Genomic DNA, 13655 nt, shown 5'->3' on the forward strand with positions numbered 1-13655 from the left:
AGTTCCCTGGAGGATTTGTCAGGGAGCTTGGCATACATTGATAATTGCTTGGAAGGGATTTAATAGCTCATCTTGTAGTTTTGCACATGCAAAACAATCAGTCAATGTAAAAAGCTTGGTGTCATCTGTCTTTGTTAATTAGGGAGCTTGAATGCCTTTGATAATGAGGGCTAGTAATTAAGCTACAATTCCAAAGGAGGTATTTGGGTTTGCCACATCAGGAACTATCAGAGGCAGGAGGAAGGGGGGAGTAATTCCAGAAATCTTGAAATATTCCTGCTTTTTGACAGTTTTTTCTGCACTAGCCCTTTGAAATATACCTGGTTTGTGACAGTTTTTTCTGCACTAGCCCTTTGAAATATACCTGGTTTGTGACAGTTTTTCTGCACTAGCATTTGAAATATTCCTGGTTTGTGATAGTTTTTCTGCACTAACATTTGAAATATTCCTGGTTTGTGATAGTTTTTCTGCGCTAGCACACTGCCAGGCTACAGAGTGCTCCCAGAGGCAGACCAGGAGTGTTGGGGATGCTCCCTGGGGCACAGAGAGGCTCCCTGGGGCACAGAGATGCTCCCTGGGGCACAGAGAAGCTCCCTGGGGCACGGGGATGCTCCCTGGGGCACTGGGATGCTCCCTGGGGCACTGGGAGGCTCCCTGGGGCACAGAGAGGCTCCCTGGGGCACTGGGAGGCTCCCTGGGGCACGGGGATGCTCCCTGGGGCACGGGGATGCTCCCTGGGGCACGGGGATGCTCCCTGGGGCACAGAGAGGCTCCCTGGAGCACAGAGAGGCTCCCTGGGGCACAGAGAGGCTCCCTGGGGCACTGGGATGCTCCCTGGGGCACAGAGAGGCTCCCTGGGGCACAGAGAAGCTCCCTGGGGCACAGAGAGGCTCCCTGGGGCACAGAGAGGCTCCCTGGGGCACAGAGAGGCTCCCTGGGGCACGGGGATGCTCCCTGGGGCACAGAGAGGCTCCCTGGGCACAGAGAGGCTCCCTGGGGCACAGAGAGGCTCCCTGGAGCAGAGAGAGGCTCCCTGGGGCACGGGGATGCTCCCTGGGGCACAGAGAGGCTCCCTGGGGCACTGGGATGCTCCCTGGGGCACAGAGAGGCTCCCTGGGGCACAGAGAGGCTCCCTGGGGCACAGAGAGGCTCCCTGGGCATGGGGATGCTCCCTGGGGCACAGAGAGGCTCCCTGGGGCACAGGGAGGCTCCCAGGGCAGCTTTCCCCACATCAGGAGCCCCGTGCCTGCTGCAGCAGCATGGGCTGAGATTCCCTGCACAGCCCCAGTGTCAATCCCAGCCACTGCTGCTGATGGCACCGAGACCTTTGGGAGAGCTGCAACTCCCTGAGGAACACACCACGAGTGGGGTTTCCTGCAGGCCCCTCACCTTCCTGGGTGCTCCTGCAGCACCTGGTAGACGCTGATCTGGAAGGTCTCGTTGTCGAAGCGCTCGCGGATGTAATCCTTGTAAATCCTGAACTCGGCCGCCGTCACCGCCTCCCCCTCGGGGATCCGCGACAGGTCGAACCTGAACTCTCGGTAGTGGCAGCGCTGGTGGTGGAACTCTCTGTCATGCTCCACTGGAACAGAAAACAGCCCATCAGGCACCTGCTTTGTTCCCCTGCCCCTCGCCACCAAACACGCCACAGCCAAGGGCAGGAATATCTGATTGCAGCATCCCACGGGCTGCTCGGATCATTCAAGCACACAGGAAATGCCTGCCTCTATCTGGGCTATTATAGCATATATGTGTTTATCAGGCTCCCTCTGGAACAGTTTTACAGCTGGCTGGTACAGGGGGCCATTGTGTTTTAATGGTTTTTGGCAGCTTTGTGCCTGACAAGTGACTCTGGACATTTGCCACCGATAACGGCCGAGCTGCTGTGGGAAGGAGCTGAGACAAACAGATGGGGCTTTTCAGGAGTGCTGGTTCTTGGCCTGGCTCTGCTTCTGACAATCTCACACACACACATACCCACACACTATAGCACAAACTCCAGTCCTTGAGGCTTTTCGTGCCAGTGACCCACATTTGGTGCCAGCTGAACTCATCACACGCTCGTGGCTCTGCTCCGTAGGGTCAACTTTCATTTCAAAGCATCTTCAGTGATCAGGGCTGTGAGCAACTGCTCAAAGTGAAGACTTCCTTCCACCTCCCAGCCCTGACTGTGAGATAACAAGTGCCAGACCCTCCCAGGCCAGTGCTGGGTGACAGGTCTGCCTGTCCCCTGATGGGCAGCTGGTGGTCCCCTGTAACCCTGCCCGTGGGTACGGAAGTGAGGGGTCAGTGCTGGGAGGAAACAAAGGCTCCAAGCCAGTCCTGCAGCGAGGGGGAGGAGAGGTGTCAGTGCCCCAGCCCAACACATCAGGCAAGGCACCCCTCTTGGAACAAATTCCAAATTAAACAGACAAGTCAGACAAAGGAAAAGGGGGAAAAGGAGGTATAAGGGGATGAACTGACTCGCCCAAGGTCACAGCACATGACATTTTAAGAGCTGAGGTTTGAACCAGGGACTTCCTATATGTCCCAGTCCTGTCGTCTGTCCACTTGACCTCTCTGCAGCCTGACTGCACAATTCAAGTAGTTAGCTCTGAGATTTCCTTGGCAAAGAATGTGTGTCTTTCTACAGGCCTGATTTCCTTCTGGCAGCAGCAAATCCATTGTGTAAATCCATTGACTTAAAGGGAATTACTCCTGAAAAAGAGGAGTTCCAAGCCCAGCTCTGGGAAGTGCTGTATAAATTTACAGCCCTGCATGGCACAAACACAGATCACACTGGCCAGGTGTCCCCATGGCAGGGACAGAGCCTGGGCAGGCTCTGGGAGCAGGGCTGAGGCCAGGAAAGCTTTGCTGGCCGAGGCTCAGCCGTTGGCCATGGACTCTTCCTCCTCTCTCACATCCCTTCTGTGAGGAGTCCAGTTTGCCACTGTGTGATTGCTGCTCAGGGAAAAGCTTCAGAGCTCTTACTCATAGCTGGGATTCATCTTAGAGGAGTTTTTTAGGTATGAAACCTCTAAACTTTCCCAGACAAAGGTGATTAAGTTTAGCAAAATGTTTTATATGTTGAGCAGTCTCTGTTGTGCCTCTACTAAAACGTCTCAGGGACAACATTTAGTGTCTCATACCCTGATGTGGAGGAATATTGTGAATATCCACCAGTGTTTGTAAAAGACTTGGCAGGCTGCAACTGCCCTGGACGTGCTAGCAACACTATTAAAAGTGCCTCAATCCCTTTCCTCCAAAGCACTCCTAATAGAATAAGATATAAAGAGCATAATTTCAGTTTAAAAAGAATTTTTCTGCACCTAAATTAAAAGGGAATGAAAAAATACTTCAATATGGCATCAGTCCTTTAACCACAAATGTAGAAGAAGGAGTGCAGTGCTGGGTGGGTTTAGCTGCAGCTGTTAGCAGTAGGATGTACAAATATGATTTGCTTCCAGAGACATGGGAAGGCTGAATTTCCAGAGGAAGGTGGGTGCAGTTTTTCAGTGCATGTGTGATGACAACTGCATCAACCAACACTGGCCTTTAGCTGCACTCTATGCACAAGGTCTGACAACAAGCACATGATGATGAAACTTTTTGGGGTGCTGCTAAAGTTCACAGCAATTCCCACTGCTGAGCCCTAGAAAAAAAATGTGTCATGTGAGTATGAAAAATTAACGGCCAGGGTCGTAAAATAAAGAGCCCCAAAGTTTGAACTTTCCCATGCTTTGCAGATGTTTGGATATAGGGTTTTGGCCTGAGCCATCTTTAGTGTTAAAGCAAACATTCCTGTGGCCATAGTCATTAAGATCATGAAAATATGTGGATATGTAACTGAAGAAAGAATCCCAAGAAACCCTTCAACTCAGTGTTTATTGTTTTTCTCCTTTTTCTTTGCACTCTGGACCTATCTGCTGACCCAGAAGTAACAAATCCTTTCAGAACTAATTTATGAGAAACACTGACCCTGAATCAACATCTGTTAGATGACTGCAGTAAATCTTATTACATAATTAAACACCAAAATCTATGTTAAAATAACGTTAAGGGTCTGACTGGAACCCATAAAAGCAAGACTCTTCATTATGAAGGCTGAAATCCTATCCCTAAGTCATGCTGCTGTGTGTTGGTATTTGGGAACATGTGGTACAGTATATCTGATCAAGCACTTTTTGTAGAGCCCTGTGACACCCTGAGCACAACAGCACGGGGTAAGCAGGGGAGCATTCAAGGAGCCTGAGTTTCCTGGGTTTGATGGGTCTTAGACCTTTGACAATGCTGCAACTGGGTCATTTCCAGTTAATTACCTGAGGAGTTGGAAGGGGGAGAGTGGGGGGCAGAGCTTAAAGAAAAGGCAGGGGGGAATAGTGGTATCTTCAATGTTCACTGAAACAGTTGAGAATTGCTGCAGCTCTTTGGATGAGGCTGTAGTTTCTCCATTAGATTTATAAAATCTATGATCCCTATTGACACAATGACCAGAAGAAGAAATTTTTGGTTGTTCTTAGTCTCAGCTGTTCATTAGCCATTAATGTTAAATTCTCCCTTAAAAGACATCAAGCATTTTGAATATTTGCTGGATGTGCTTCATAGCCCTTCTGCCACAGAGCTTCAACTCATCTTTGTCCCAGGCTCATAGTTCTCACAAATCCACTACCCAAAGGCTTTGGTGAATGGTTTTAGCCCAGATGCTAATTTCAAACATTGGAAATTCCAGCTCACAATTCAAATGCCTTGGCAAGGCAGCTGCTTGGAGAGGAAGCCAAAGCTCTGGATGTGCAATCAAAGGTTGTAAAATAGGAAAAGGAAGAACACCCTTGAAAAATAATTCTGCTGTGAAACAGAGTGTGCCTTGACTGTGGGAAAACAGTGCATTTCCTCTCACAAAACAATCCAAAGTCACTCACAGGTGGTGCACTGCAAACATGAGCCTCTCCTCATTCTTAGAAGCATTTTGGAGACACAACCACTGCAGACAAATTCTGGTCTAATCCAACACAGGGCTCAAAATATGTAAAATAAGCCTTGGCATGGTGAGTGTGGCAGTTAATTGTGGATGAGGATCATCAGACACTCCCTCTGGCACAGTCCTTGGGAAAGGTGGAGAGCTGGGAGCTGTGGGATGGAGGAGGACATCAGGTGCATGAGAAAACAAGCAGGACACCAAAAACCGTGGGGGGACAATTATGGTGATGCAGCCAAAACAAGGAATATCTCAGGCTGGTGGTTATCAGCAGCTTGGCCACACCTGTCCCAAATATGCAAGTCAGATCAGCACCTCTGAAAGGCTGGCCCTGCTATCTGAGCAGGATCTGAGGGCTGCTCTATCTGATGCAGAGAGAGCTCCCAGCTCTCTGAAGCCCTTTGTCTCTCCAAGCCTCTGTTGTGGCCTGATGGTGATGCAAGAGGGGGCAGGACACAGTTGTGCAACAGGCAGGGATGGTTAAAAGAAAACAGGATGGATGCATGTGCTCAGGTGTGAAGTAGCCAGGTATCAGATGCAAAAATATGGGAAAGCTGGAGATAAAATGTCAACAAATAGTGGGAGCTTGTTCTGACGTGTGCTGAAGATACAGAGCTCAAACACAGTAGCAGGCAGGGGTGGAAAAGTGCAGCTGCTGATATTTAGAACTTGGAGCAATACAGTATAGCCAGTACCAAAAAAATCATGCTGGACAGAAAACCTTGTGGTCCTGATTTAGCACCCAAACTCCCAAAGCAAAAAGCTGGAAACTTAAACTGATCCCAGGTTTGGTCATTTTTACAAAGTATGCTGAGATTAGAAACAAGCACCCCAGCTGTTTGCAGCTCCTTTGTAAATCTCTGCTGGCAAGGGCAAAGCCAAGCTGAGTTAAATCTGCCAACACTGGCTGGACCTCTGGGTCTGGGTCAGGGACTGCTGGTGGGCAAGGCCTGATGTGGCAGAAAGGATTTTGGTGAGGCACAGCTTGCAGTGTTGTTAGCAAGGGTTTTTTGTTTTTTTTTCTTTTTTTTTCCCCAAGAATGACTGTGCTAAAAAGCAATTATTACCAAAGTATTAAAGAGTTTATCTGAATGTCATGGAAGTCAACAGAAATATTTTCACTAATTTCAATGGATTTCATGGGAGGCCAATCTCCCTGCTTAGGTATTTTTACTTTCTTGTTTTCTGAAGATGCAAAAAACTGCTTTTCAGAAAGACACTCAACATCAGGTGAATAGACTCTATTCTCAGGTTGCCAAACTAGGAAAGTTTTGATAACTCCACACCTCTTCTTCCCTTGGCACATTTGGGTGATGCACTTGGAATATACTTTGAATATATAAACAAGTAAAAACTTAAATTTTCTTGTTAACGCTTTCAGCTGATAATATGTTAATTGTTTTTATAAGGCACTTTGAGAGCAGTTGTCTCATTTATTGCAGTGCTTAGAACAATTAGAGCTACTTGTTTCTCATTTACAATGGAAAAAGGCACCAGAAGGAATGTGCAGTAGGGTGTCTGTAACTTCTTCACTCCCAAAAAAGGCCAGAAGGGATTTGTAAAGGACTTTAATCTCAAATAGATTAAAGGTCCTGAATTCCTGAGACTGAAAGATAAGTCAAAGGAAAATGGATTCCAAAAGACAACACCCCCTGCCCCAGCCTCTCAGCCATCAGCAGTTGCCTGAGAAACCCTTCAGAGGTTCAGATGCCAAAAAAAATCTGCCACACTCTGGCATTAAGGTCTAAAGGTTTTCAGAGTCTACCTGTGTGGTGAATTTAGAGGGCAGGAAAGTCTTTCATTTCTCTCCAATAGAAAATGGGTATTGTTTCTTCAGGGGCGGCCAAGGGCTGCCTCTCAGGATTGTCCTGAGATCAGTGGGTTGATCTCAGCCTCAGTGCTTCCATCAGAGAGCAAACTAAACCCTGACTGACACATCAACACCCAGCAGTTCAAAATCTCGTTTGAATTTTCTGAGCATTTATCTTTATTTTCCCCCATCATCCCCCCCTGTGTTGGAAGCCAAACCTTCAGAAGCTTTGTTGCATCATTTCAGTGCAGAGCACGAGGTTCCCAAAACCCAGCTCCACCTGGCCCCACCAGCCAGTGTCTCTCATCCTGCCTCTCCCTCCTGTGTCCCTTGGGAAGTGTATTTAACTGGAAAAAACAGTTTTTCCTTCCCCAGATGAGTATTGGGTGGATGCTGCCCTGTCCCCAGAGTGCCCAGAGCATGGCAGGAGGAGCAGGGACCTCCCAGCAGGGCAGGAGGGAGGCCAGGGCCACCCCTTGGGCTCGGGGCTTGTGCTGCTTGTGAAACTGAGCTGTAAATTTTCGGGATGCCAAATTGGAGACCTCTCAATGGGCTTCTAATTAGCAGGCATTAAAAGTTGCCTCTATAAATCGCACTTCTTTGTCTCTAAATTGGTGGATAAAACCATGGCACTTATGAAATATAGGCTTTTTCTCCTTATGTTGCTGAGGTTGAAGAAGGAGGAAAGCAATTAGGGGAAGGATCCAGTGGTCTGTGCAGCTGAAAGAGCCTACTGGGCTCAGCAGGACTCCTGATTGAGCAAGAAATTTGAGGTCAGTCCTTATATTTTTCTGAGGAAAAGGGGGACTATAATAAAGATTATTGCAATAATGTCATGCCAGGCCACAGTCTGCAAAGGCACATGTTTCCCTCCTCATTGTGCTTGACAGCAAGAGTTACAGGGGCAGTGGCAGGAAATTTATAATGGCAAGAATTTGGGAATGCAAAGTTCTGTGATTGGTTTTCATTTGTTTCATTCTCTCGGCTTCATGATTTACATGCTGCAGCTAAAGCAGCAGTTACAGAAATATTTGAAGAAATAGTTGAAGAATATAAATTTGGAGTTCTATAAATGGAGTAGAGAAAATGTCCTGGGGTGTGTGATGAGATATATTTTTAAAGTTTTTTTAAAGAGTGATAAAACCAGTTTTTGGAGAGCCTCTTACATGGAATAGTTGCAGCTCTCCAAGTCCTCTAGAAGCTAATGCAGGTTTTTGGAGAAACCTAAGGAAAAACAAATACAGCCTAGATTTTGATCTATGCAAGAAGCTTACTAGAAAAATAGCCTGTGGTTTTCTATAACTCATTAATGCATCCCATCACCAGGGCTTGCTGCCATCCTGCCACTTCTGAAAACACAGCCTGTCCTTGAGCCACAGGCTCAGCACCCCCAGATATTTGGGGGCTCTGGGCTCATCTGCCCAAGCCCTGGCCTGATGCCTTGTCCCTGTGTGCCCTTTGCTGCCCTGAGCCAAGGCAGAGCTCAGCAGAAGGGAACCTGCACCCAGCTGCTCCCTGCTCATGGACCCATTTTACAGCCAGGTGGAGGGAGGAGAAGGTGATAAAACTGTTTCTTGCATGGTAAATTCAGTGTGTGCCAGGGCAAAGTCCTGCCCCATCCATGGGTGGAGAGCAGGACTAATGCACTAATTTCAGAGATGAAAACCAGGCTCCAGAAATCCTGATTCCCAAACCCAGAGGTTGGAAATTCTTCAGTGCTCACTCTGCAGAGTGATCTGGGCTAAGCATTTTTGCTTCGAAAGGGGAAAAAAACCCCCCTGGAGTTAATATTCTCCCTTTGGCCATCACTTCATTTTTTCAGCTTTCAGCATGGAGCTGGTATTGCCAGCAAGACCACCTAGCCACAAACCCAGCAGGGAGCTTCCAAAATTCTTCTAAACACTGACTCCTTGTTATAAATTGAAAAGTGGTAATAGCAGCAGTGCATATCACATCTGTGCCAGGCTTCAGGGCTGGGAAGCAGCAGCCTCCCTACTGCAGAGCACAACTTGGAAAGATCCTTTCAGTCCACACATGTATCAGCATTAGCCATTTCTTTGTCAACAAATCCCTTAATACGTAGCCTTTCTATCATGTACAGATGTCCAAAAAATAATGGAATACTGTACTACAAGATTAAACACTTTAATGTCAGCATATGTGTTGCATGGCTCTGAACAATGGTATCATTGTGCGTGTGCAAACAGCCGGCCGAGGGAAGATGGGTTTAATTATCTCCCCAACAGCAGCAAGCTCTTCCTGACTGAGTCAAACCTCAGCTAGCAAGGGCTGCTCAGGACAGAAGTTGGTGTTTCTGCCTTGCTGCTGTTCCTGCATTGTGCTCTCCAGTGCTGGGTTGTGCTGTGCCCAGGCCAGGCAGAGCCTCGAGCGCGGTGCTGGAGCCACCTGCTTCCCCAGGAGCCATGAGCCACCATGGAATGTGCTGGGGGACCACAGGATGCTGTGTCACCACATCCTCTTGTCCCATGTGTCACCCAGGAGCCTTTTAAGTCAAAATTCCCAAGTATGGTAGATGGCAAAGGGGGAAGCAGTTGTTGGGAAGGAAAGGACAGGGAGAATCTTGTGTGCTGCTGTCTGAATTCAGAGACATTCCCTGCTGGGATTTCTCTGCACACACTTCAAGGCAATGCTGCATGGTAAAACCATTTCATTTTAAAGAACCTCCATGAAGTATCTGGGCAGGTTATGCACAGGTAATCCATTTTCCTTCCTGAGTGTACCCTGATGGGTACCTGCTCAGGCTGTGGTTCCTCTGCTGAAAGCAGAGCCAGACGAGATGAAAGGTATCGTGAAAAATTTACACCTGGGACTGCTCTGAGAACACAAAACTCTCCTAATAGTAAACAGACCAACGGTGGTGTGACTCCTGGTGCTGTTTGCTGTGTCTGCATGTGTATCTGGGGAAAGCAAAGTTAAATAAGCAGGGAAGAGTTGTGTTTCTGCAGAATACCTTATTCACAGCCCTGTCACGTGAAACACAGCAGCACATAGAGCTGCAATCCATCTGCAGCTGCTGTAACACACTGAGGAGTGCTGTGGGATTTGAGTGGTGTGAGGGAATGGAGAATTCAGGGGGGGGGACAGGGAAAAGAAAAAAAAATGGGAGTTCATGAAGTTGTTGCTTTTGACAGACTCCCTCTATTTCTACCTTCATCCTCCTGGAATCCACTATAAGGAAATCTCCTGCAGGGCCTCCCTCTCTGGGCTCTCAGATCTTGTTCCTCTTCCTCCTTTCACAGCAAAGGGGGAACCCAGGACAGTGCTGAGCTGGGGATTCACCCCACCATCTCTCCCATTCCCAAAGCCTTGGGGGTGGCTGTTTCCCAGAGATGCAAGCTGGGGACTGTGAATGGTGGTGCTGCTGTGTCCTGCCAGCTTCCATCACAGCTGTGATGTCTTGTGGCCATCACAGGCGTCTCAGGCTTTTGTGCTGGCACTGGGAGCAGGGTTAATTTAGCCAAGGCTGGTATTAGCCCTGACAGACCAGGGCTGTTGTGTCTCTCTGTGTACCTGAAAGTTGGGAAGCAGCTCCAGGGGCTCCCTGCAGGGACTGGGGGTGCACAGGGCAGGCTGAGGTGAGAGCACAGCACCAAAGGCAGCTCAGCTCTGCTCCATACCCTGCTCTAGAAACGTGCCAGCAGCCAAAGTGAGCAGTGAGCAGAATGACAGGCAGAGCCCATCATTGCTGCTTCTCCCTTGTCTCTGTCTGCACAGTGGAATGACAGAACAGAGGCATGCTGCTGGCTAACACATCCCCAAACGCTCTGGGTGCAGCTGTGGGAGGTGTGTGAGGACGCAGGATACATTTTTCTGTTCCCTCTTTGGGCTCCATCACACTGCTGACTGGCTCTTTGTGACTCAGGGCACAGCCAGGCTGCTCCCCTGAGGCTGTGGAATCAGGGAGCTGCATCTGGCCAGGCCAAATTCCCAGGAAAGCTGTGCCAGCCTTAGGTGTGAATTGCAAGTCACACATTTTGCCAGGGCATCCAAGGGTCACAGAGATAGTGGCAGTCAGGAGCAATCACAATGAGGATCAGGCTGAGGTGGCAGCCCCAGCACAGGAAAGGGCAGGTTTGGAGGAGGGGAAGGCAGGAGGGTGATGGGTGTCTCAAGGGGGAAGAGGTTGCAGAGCACAAAGAGGGAGAAAAGTTAAGTGGCAATAAGTTTTATTGAGAAAAATAATCCCCCAGTCCAGACACTCGACAAATGGGGCCCAAGGTGCTTCCTGCAACCTGCTCTGAGACTGAGCAGGTCTCAAAATATCACTGATGCAAAAACCAGCAGCCTGCCCTGACTGCACTGAGCAAAAAAACATCCCCAGGCCCAGGGAGGGAGAGACAAGTGGCTGAGCAGATCTGGTCAGGAATAAAGAGTATTCAACCAGGGAGATAAGAGACTGAGAGACTGCTCCAGGCAAACCTGAAATGGGGAAAACAACCCACAAAGGATTTGCAGGAAGATGGGAACCTGCTGGGAGCACAGGCACCTCAATCTGCTGCTGGCATGTGCAGAGGACATGCAAATTAAAATCAAATCATGTTATACTAACTCTTCAATGCCATGCTTTGACCATGCAGAGATGTAACAGGATCAAATTTTTTCTTTGCATTCCAGTACCTACACTGGGGCAAAGTGACAAGTCTTTAAATGCATTTGATAAATGAGACACCATTCATAATAAACAGCCTGAGTCAGTAATTTTGGGAAGGTCACTGCCTGAGCATCTCTGATGTGTTTATACAGAACAGACAGAAATGGCTAAAGGTACCTCTGGTGTCTGGAGAGCAGGTTCCAAATCTTCCCTCCAGGACCAAAAGAATTTATGAAAGTTATAATCTGATGCTTTCAAGCCTCTATGCTAATTATCTTCTACTACATGACTTTTTTTCAAGCTGCTCTCTGTTTTTTATTACTATTGCAGTATCATTATATAGCATAAGGTTACTTAAGACAGCAAAAGATTCAACACTTGGAAAAACTGATAGAGAAAGGACTGGATTCTAGGCTGGTACAGCTGGTTTAAGGTATTTTAGAAGTAAATGAAATCAAATGAGAATTTATAATCCTTCCTGAGGTCTGGATTCCATCAGACTAAACTCATTAGGCATTGAGGTGCAGGTGCAGCTAAATAAAGGATTGTTCTGCTTTTCTTAATGCCATAGATTCACATCTTGAGTTCAAAATAAAAGTCTTTTTAAAAGCACATGTATATATTGTGCATCTACTGGCAAGACTTGAAAGAGAAAGCTCAGCTGATGGAATCTTCAAATGCCTCATTTTTGCCAAGGGAATGTGCCCATTTCTGCACCAGCTGTGCTGAGGGACACGAGAGGAGAAGTGACTGGACATTGGCCTCTTAAGGATTATTCATTTCATTTGCATTAGACTTCCTTTCATCTACTGAGCAGCTGCCCAAATAAATGGCATAAATCTAATTAATCCTCCTTTAATATTGTATTGCCACAACAGTTCCAGCATCCCCCCAAACACTGCAGGAGTGTGAGCCTGCACCTGCACAGGCTCCTGGGAGGAGCACAGGAGTCACAGGGAACCCAGCCTTTCTTGTGGTTTACTGGGGTAAAAGGAAAATAATTAAAAACCAGTTTCCCAGGTTTGAAGCCATAGGACTTGCTGGATTTCTCTGCTGAAATCCCAGATTCTGGTGCTGTTGAGGGAGCAGTTTGTGGGGTGTTACAAAATCAGCAGCTGATATCAGGCACGAGGCCATCAGATAAAGATCTCAGCCTTTGATTGTGATCAGCAAAATCTCAGCTTGGAATGTAGACACTGAGCTGTGCCCCAAGACCAGGAGCAGCTGTGCCTTTGGAGCTGGTCTGTGCACAAACATCTGCAGCCCTGGGCCAGGAGAGAGCTGGGAGATTAGGGGACAAACTATTGAGGGGAAAGGTCCTGCTGCCCCAGAGGGGAAATCCCTGCCAGAGCAGAGCTCTCCTTGCACCCAGGCTTACAGCCACTGCCTCTCCCAGGTGTTCTGTACGTGGGAGGTCCAGTGGTGTTAGCACAGTTTATAATTATTAGGCAGAAATTAAGTATTTGGAGGGATGTTTTGGAAAGCAACCATTAGAAACTTCAGTTACTGCTTACAAAGACACTGTGGAGTGCCCTTCCTCCTGCAAGTGTGACTTTGTGACCTAGTTCACATTTTTCTCGGAGATCATCATGTTTCCTCTGTGCTGCCAAGAGAGGCGAGCTCAGGTGGGGCACTGGGTTTGGGACACGGGACCTGGAGGGGAGGTCACTGCCTGGAATGACCCTCCCTGCCAGCACTCACATCCTCCCACTGCTCCCCAGCCTGTGATGGGACTCATAGCTCATGCATAGGAGTTTTTTGCTTTCTAGGAATATTTGCTGTGCAACACATTGATTTTATTGAGAAATATGCAGGCAGCTGTTTGTTTTTTATTACCTCTGTACAGCCCTGAGAGCTATGAATATTAAAGACCTGTGAGCTGCTGACATCCACATACACTCCTGTTTGCAGATGTAAACTGTTAGTGTCTCAGAGTGGTGGCAAGTTTAAACTGTTATTTCAGGAATGTCCTCAGGAAGATAAACATGATGTATTCACATACAGAGCATGGGCATGTGTCTGTCCCCTCTACACTCTAAACGTTGGTGGCCCATGCCCCAGGCACAACGGCATCTGAAGGTGAGGCAAAGATTTATTTGCAGTTTAATTCCCACCCACGATCCCTATTATACAAGAGGAATTTTCTTTTGGTACAAGATAAGCCCATCAGTGACATCAGCAGCACCTAGCCCTGCATACCACAGCCCTGCTGAATTCCTGACTCTGAGCCTCTCACTAGGGCTGGGCCATCCAGCCCCTGAGTCAGCCCCTAACAACAG

At 48.0% G+C, this 13655-nt stretch overlaps 1 protein-coding gene across 2 annotated transcripts in view; it reads right to left on the reverse strand.

The window, feature by feature from the left end:
• BMP7 (bone morphogenetic protein 7) overlaps positions 1 to 13655 on the reverse strand; it is a 43661-nt gene that overhangs the window by 16889 nt on the left and 13117 nt on the right. For both annotated transcript variants that reach the window (XM_056507560.1, XM_056507559.1), the window contains exon 2: positions 1390 to 1582. In XM_056507560.1, the coding sequence (XP_056363535.1) occupies positions 1390 to 1582 (193 nt within the window). The remainder of the gene's footprint in view (positions 1 to 1389; positions 1583 to 13655) is intronic.

Source organism: Oenanthe melanoleuca, chromosome 20, assembly GCF_029582105.1.
Source record: "Oenanthe melanoleuca isolate GR-GAL-2019-014 chromosome 20, OMel1.0, whole genome shotgun sequence".
NCBI classification, from domain to species: domain Eukaryota; kingdom Metazoa; phylum Chordata; class Aves; order Passeriformes; family Muscicapidae; genus Oenanthe; species Oenanthe melanoleuca.